This window comes from Blennius ocellaris (assembly GCF_963422515.1).
Source record: "Blennius ocellaris genome assembly, chromosome: 11".
Taxonomy (NCBI): Eukaryota; Metazoa; Chordata; class Actinopteri; order Blenniiformes; family Blenniidae; genus Blennius; species Blennius ocellaris.
The window spans coordinates 19587775-19595182 of NC_137660.1; the positions used below are offsets into that span (position 1 = coordinate 19587775).

At 40.2% G+C, this 7408-nt stretch overlaps 1 protein-coding gene across 1 annotated transcript; it reads left to right on the forward strand.

Annotated features, from left to right (window-relative positions):
- Positions 1 to 709: 709 nt before the first annotated feature.
- On the forward strand, positions 710 to 2053 carry c2cd4a (C2 calcium dependent domain containing 4A; the record flags this gene model as incomplete). The annotated part of the gene is made up of 1 exon (XM_080505174.1): positions 710 to 2053. One exon carries the CDS (start codon positions 710 to 712, stop codon positions 2051 to 2053), a length of 1344 nt encoding a protein of 447 aa, XP_080361300.1.
- Between the last annotated feature and the right edge of the window lie 5355 nt (positions 2054 to 7408).

The following is a 7408-nucleotide window of genomic DNA, read 5'->3' on the forward strand; positions in this document are numbered from 1 at the left end:
TTAACTATTAAAGTCTTTACCACAAAATGTGGTCAACTGAATCCAAACATCAGCTTTCTTTTTGGACCTTGAATGTTGAGTAACTTGGGTTTTTGTTTTGTTTTGGGTTTTTTTTAATTAAATATTAGTTCTCAAGTGTTCAGTTATTTTAACAGATCACCTTATGTTCGCCCAAAATGATTATTCACACTGTCTGACTCCAATAAATGTAATAAGAAATACCAAGTGAGCAGCCGGCATAAGTAAAAAAAAAAAATTCATTTTCAGAATACCAGGCTTATCTTGTTTAAACAGTACAAGAGCTACAACAAGGGCACTGGACTCTGTCGTGCTTTTTGATATTTCCATGGGAACCTGTGGCTGGGGAAAAGGGAGGGTCCACAGGAGGTGTGCGTTACATTTATTGGTGAGCTGCTTCATTAAAACAGCCTGCATCAGTCAGACAGCCGCAGATTTTCTGAACCTCCATCTGCTGTCAACTGAGTTTCATGTTAATGTTTGACAACGTCCTCGCTGGACATCAGTCTTTCCAGTTTGGGAACAGTTTGTGGATTATTGCTATCTTCTGGGGGAGATAAAAAGGTAAGAAGCATTAGATTTCATGAGACAATTTTATTTTCTTATTGACTTTTCGTGTTTCATTGTACAATACAGAACTAATGAATCCATTTTACTTTACAGAGTTTTCTCATTTCTTCTGGACAGACCCATGTGGGTGGTGGAGAAGATCCGCGTGTCAGTGGAGAGATCCAACCTGCCCTTTCCATCAGCGGACCTCAGCTTTAAAATCAGTGACATAATGTTAGGGGAAAAAGCCAAAAGGATTTCCCTCTGCCCTAATATCATCACCCCTGACAACATTCCCGAGTTCTGCATCCCGCCAACAATCCTATCCCTGCAGGAGATGAAGAACGTGGAGCTCAGCCGAACGACTCGCAGTAACAAGATGTCCCCGTGTGGGAGAGCCAGTCCTGAGACCGAGGCAACATTTCACGAACCCCTCAACCCACATATAATCCAAGTGGAAAGTGTGGATGAGAGCCCATATGATTGCTGCAGTGATGAAGAGACAACGAATGCAGATCCGCAGAGTCAGGCTGCTTTATCCCTTCCTCACCTGGCTAAAGCCCAAACCAGCTATGGGTTTTGCACCTTACTGGAAAGCCCTCACACTCGGAGAAAGGAGTCGATTTTCCACTCGGATCCGGGCAGCTCCCCTCTGCTGCTGCCAAGGAGTCGATCCAGCATGTGCACCAAAATCCCCTCCTCCACCTCCCCCTCCCCATCTCCTTCCTCATTCAGCCTCAACAGTCTGACCTCCAGGCTTTCCCCAAGAGGCTACACCCTGAACTGGCAGGCCACTGTGGACAGCGATACGACGTCCTCGGCTGAATCCTCTCCTTTCAGCTCGCCACTGCTGAACAGGTGTCCTGCCAAGTCCTCGCTCTTCAAAGCACTGAGCCATGAACTCCTTTTATCAAGGAACATGAGAAAGGCAATGGTGTCCAGGAACAATTCCCTGTCCACAGATGAAGGCAGCTCCACAGACAACAGTCCTAATGTCATGAGAAGGGCATCAGAGGGTTTAGCTGAAGGCCTGCCAAGCAGCTACAGCCTGGCGCCACCCACCATCTTCCCCATGGACCTGACCCTGCACAGAGAGAGGGTAATGAAGGAGAGAATGGTGCCCATAGGAAAAGACGGCAGCTTGAGGCTCTCAGCGGAGTACTGTCCGGATAACCAAAGACTGCGGGTCCGACTGATCAGTGCAGAGGGCCTCTATTCTCTTTCCGTAGACCCAAAGATTATCAACTGCAGCATCAGCCTATCTCTAGTTCCTGGAAAAGTGCAGAAGCAACGCAGCACGGTCATCAGAAAGAGCCGTAATCCCATCTTCAATGAGGATTTCTTCTTCGATGGGATCTCTGAGGAGGACCTCAGCCAGCGGTCCCTACGATTTAAAGTGGTGAATAAAATGTCCACCCTGAAAAGAGACTATCTCCTCGGTAACTGTGATTTGCCTCTTTCCAGCATTGTGACATCACAGACTTAAAAACTGCTCTGACGCTTTATTTATGTAGTGAATTATTTATTACATTTTTTTTTTGTATTGTAAATCAACATTTTGTATTGATTAAATTAAGAAAAACATTGTGGTTTGTAGTGGATATGTTTTATTTATAGGAGCAGCCCATGAAGTTCAGTTGAAGTGAGTTTCATGAATTATAATAAAGAGATTCACTGATAAACTAACAAGAAACAATTCATCTTTACACTATAGTAGCTTATGAACAAATACACAATGTCAAAATGACCATAGCAGCCTTCTTGTTCCTGATTATTTGATTTAAATACATCCTCCACTGGAATAAGCCAGCCACCATCTCATATTTCCTGTTTGTCCGTTGTTTTCTTCCTGACCTTTGCAATGATTAAATATATCACTGGAAACCAGAAACCTTAGAGGGGCGTTTTCATTGTTGAGTATGCATAATTTTAATCTTTGCACAAAAGAAGCGCTGTTTTTGTTGTGACCATGATACAAAACCCTGACTACTATGTTTCATGAATATCAACTGAAGCTTAAAGAGCAAACCTCGTGCTGAATAGTCATGTTTTCCCTCTCAGCCCCCAGCACCTTTCACTTTTTAATAAACAACACACATTTAAAGATAATGTTTTGAATCAGATTTCTGACTTTCAGTCATGCAGAATGGTGATGAGAGTGTTTCTCTTGAACAAAAACAGTTATTACGCCACTGTTCCAACTGAAAATAGAGTTGGAATTTAGGTAACATACAAAGAATTAGAAAATAAAGAATTTCCACTATAATCTCAGTGTGCGCCATGGGGCAAACATCTTATTTTATTTTGACTGCTTTTGATTAAGCTGCTTAAAAGCCCAATCAGATTCAACAGTATAAAGGAAATAATAATCTGTCTGTTAAACAAACACCACAACAGCACATATACAAGACAAACAGAAAGCAGGCAGCTGATGTATCATTGCAGATGTCTCAAGTCTCAAACATTCATTATGCAATAATAAACTAAACAATTTATCTTCATTTCTTCTTACTCTTGTACTTGTGTGAATTTCAGACCCTGTCCTTTCCCCCACCTTTTACTTAAGTAAAGAAGTTAAAGTCATCCTTAGTAGTCTTTAAACGAGTGTCTACATTTCTACTGAAGTAAAGAATCGGAGTACTTGAGTAATTTTTCTACATCTGAGGAGAGGTACACTCTGCTGCTTTCAGCAATAAAGATCAACCTCAAAAGCTCCAGCTGCCAGTAAAGCTACTAGTTAAAGATTAACAGGGTTCTTGTGACTCAAAAACACCCAAACAGGGGGGCTGGTAAATGGTGCTGGTAAATGGTTATATTGAGAAATGTGTACAAGTGGATAAATATTGCAAACACAGTCATATAAATATAAAGGATTGGTCACTGTGCTCAGTGGCTTCGATGGTGCACACTTTTAAATGTAAATATTGTCAACATTTTTACAGTTTTAGTGTGCCCTGCAGAGAAGCCTTGGAATAAATTTAGATCATTATCCACATGGTGTTTATTGTTGTCACAAAGACGAGAAATCCCCCCTCCATTGTTTGAATGCAAATAAGGATATTGTGTTTGATAAGTAGGCTTTGTAACACTTTAAGCATTTCATTTCTGGTAAACAAGTCTTTGAACATACCACAAAAACAAACACTGGGTGTATGGTTAGGCCCCGTAAGGAAGTTGATGTTATTGGACACTTTTGTATTAAGTGTTGACCCAGCTGGGATCGCGTCTCATAAAACAGAGCTGCTGGTCAAGCACCGATAAGAATTGGGGGGGGATTTCCACTGATATCCCTTAGGCAACATTAAATCTGGGATTCATGTTGCTGCCACCAACACACACAAATATATTGTTCTTAGGGAACACTGAGCTGTAAAATGAAATTGACGTGATTACGATTTACGTCATTAAATAAGGATGAGTAGAAAAGGGCAACCAAGCGTCATCTGTGATAAAAAAAAGAAGGTATTTTTTCAGCTTTGTTCTTTGAATTTTTGAGTTCTTCAAACTTGACTCAGTTACTGCTGTCAATAAGATCATTCTATCTGCTAATCACTCTGTCTGTCCTTCTATCTGTCTTTCTGGGTCAACCAGCATGACAAAGTGGATTTTCATTGAATATCCTATCCAGTTTCACAATCAAAATCAGATATGTCTGTTGTTGTTTTTTTGTTTTTTTAATACTACAATACTGAAATGTCATGGAGTACCTCATTAGCATCAATCGTCAATGATCACTGTTAACATAATTTCTGTGTAGCATCATTTTCTGACCTTTCCAGGGTGTACCCTAAACAGTGTTGATCATCAACAGGTGATCAATGTATGGGTGTGTGGGTTACTAGCAGCCAACAGCTTGAATTCCCTGAACATTTTAAAGTTATACTATTCAGTGTTTTTACATTCCCTTATAACCTATTAACATTTTAAAAATCAACATTTTAAAATTATAACAGTTGTACATTTTGAACTTGGATTCCACTTCAGTAACATTTCATTTTAAAAGTCAATATTCAAATAATTGTTTTAACAGTCTAGCAGTTTGGGTTAAGCCTGTAAAATACTAAGTTAACGGAATTATGTATTAAGAATCTATATATTCTGAAGAGCCTCAGTCGCAAAACGGGTTACCAAATAATTGTGCTGTGGCCTTTAATCAATACATTTGAATAAGCAGAGGTAGAACATACATTTTTCAAACATATTCTCCAATCTAAAGATCCCAAACAGTTTTTTTTTTCATGAAATCATGGAGTGTTTGCAGACTAATAATGAGAATTAAGTCTTCTGACAGCATTGAATTAATTTGAGGTGCTTCTACTGATTCAAAATATCTCGTGCTTCTGTCTGATCACTAGAAGTCATTTTATATTATCTGTTTGAAACATTAGAGTCCCTCCAATGTTGTGCATCATGAACGTAAACGCTCAATGAGGGAAGTACGCTGGCTTGTTCTCAAGTGACTGAAAACAGTTGCCTGGTTACCTTCATTCACCAGGATGCCTTTGCCAGGCTAATGCACATTTACAGTGTACATGAGATGAGCAGGTGGAGGCAATAACAACTAGTCATGAAAAATAAGATCGTAATGGCTCAAAACTGAGAATGTACATCTATGATTAAGCCATCTACTTTCACAAGCGTTTTGAATAGTTTCTTGAAATGGAAAGCCAAATGTTTTTGTAACAAGATACGCAGACTATCCACTTCCTCTCACGTCTCGCATGTCCATTGTACTCCCTACGTAGAAGAGTTTGCTCATAGCTGTTTCCTTATCTTGTTCTCTGTTTTACCAGGCTGCTATTTTAGTCCAAAACATTTACCAAACACATTAACATGTCAATGCGACTGTGGCTAACCCAGTCACCACTCTGCCCTCATAGTACGCATGTTCACAGTAAAATAACTGCCTGCATCTCTGTTGTAATCTGTTGTTGTTTCCTGTCTACCAGCCAAATGACTTGGAAGGTGATATATATGAGTCCATAATGATGTTGACTGCATGCACAAAGGTGACCAATAAAAAGGACACAGTCGGCAACAAACTATCTACCTGTATGTTCATTTGATGGCACATATGCTCATAATTCACAAACAAGATACAAATTCCTTGAATCGTTAATGCATCTCCTAGAAAAAAACTCAAATGTCCCAGTATGTTGCAGTGATTGTGATTAAGTTGCCATGATGTCAGTGTTTATGGCCCATTTACCAAACTGGCTATTGCTTGAGGGATAAGCTTTGCACGAGATTGTTATAAAAATATGAACAGTGTAATATGTTGCGCAATTATCAGTCTGAGGCTCAAACAAATAGAGAATACTGGATAGACAAATACCAGTATTTATTATATCCTGAAATGGAAACCTCAGTCTAATTGTAAACATGCCTGACTCAATATCTAAATTATTGTGATAATAGATCTTTGCTTTTCGCCATCATGATTATTGACCTTGTGTCACGCTGACAATTCAGGTCATTCATTCTGCGTCCGTTGTGCCAGTAACAGCCTCTGTAGCTATAGCAATTGCACTCAATTGAACTCAAGCAGGCGCCTCACTTATATTTTCCGTATAGACATTCACAGTTTATGATACGGTCAGAAAACAAATCATGCTGTATCTGCACGTACAAGACTCATCACTTAGCCTGTGCACCTGCCCCGTGTCACACCATCCACTCAATCACCCCCGACACTGCATGGATCTCAGTCCAAGCATGACCTGCTTAGCACATAACAACCAAACATACTGTAGATTGTGACTTCCTCATTTCTAATCTGCTTATATAAACAAAATGAAGTTATTTGAACTTTATAGTTTACAGTTTTGTAACCCAGAGGTGGTCTGACTGTACGTAAGCCGTTTATTTGCTACGATAAACCCTTTGAGCTGTAGCATTTGTTTCAAGTCAATAAAACAAAGAGTCAGTGTGTTAATTGACAGCCATTTTTGGAAAACCACAAGAAGTTAATAGTGAGCTTTCTGCAGGCCACAGTTGCGTATGCTAATCTCTCGGTGCTACCTGTGATGCTAGATGCGTAATCACACTCAGGAACAGGCACACGCTGGGTGATGTTTTATTGCATTAGGTCAGGGCTCAGAACAGTGCTTGCGCAGTATTGTCCAAATAACCATTACACAGTTAAGCAAACAGACACAGGTCATGTGAAAAGTGCGTGCGTGCGTGCGTGCGTGCGTGCGTGCGTGTGTGCGTGTGTGCGTGTGTGTGTGTGTGCGTGTGTGTGTGTGTGTGTGTGTGTGAGAGAGGCGAGGGAAATTGATTTGTCTAAATTTAGATCTGAACATCAAGAACAGCATATTGAGTGGCGTCAATAATTAACAGTAAAATCAAATTGCCAAACAGCTGATGGGCTTTTTTGTTTATTTTAATGGTAGATTGAATAAAATGTGCATGAGTGGGTGTATGGAAAGATGACACCATCGTTCTGCCTATCTTTCTGTGTTTTTCCTCTTGCAATAGCGCCTGCCACTCCCATGGCAACGAGGCCCCGCTCCAGGGGAAACCATGGAGATCCTGCCTTTCATGTGTGAGACCCTTTTATTTGGACATATAAGTTGACAGAGGCTGTCCCTGTCTGTTTGATTCGGATGCACCTCAGCCTCGGTTGTGCTGCTCCCTTCAACTGCTTTGGTTATCAATAGATACTTCCTGCATTTAAAATGAAGAGCTGGAGGTAAACTATATGATGTGCTATCATATCCCGAACAATTCTGGGACAACAAGATGGGGAAGACTTTTTAAACATATTAAAACATTCTTTTTCAACTCAAGACTGAACAAGTCAAGGTTGTTGTGTCAACAAGTCAAAAATATGTGGCTG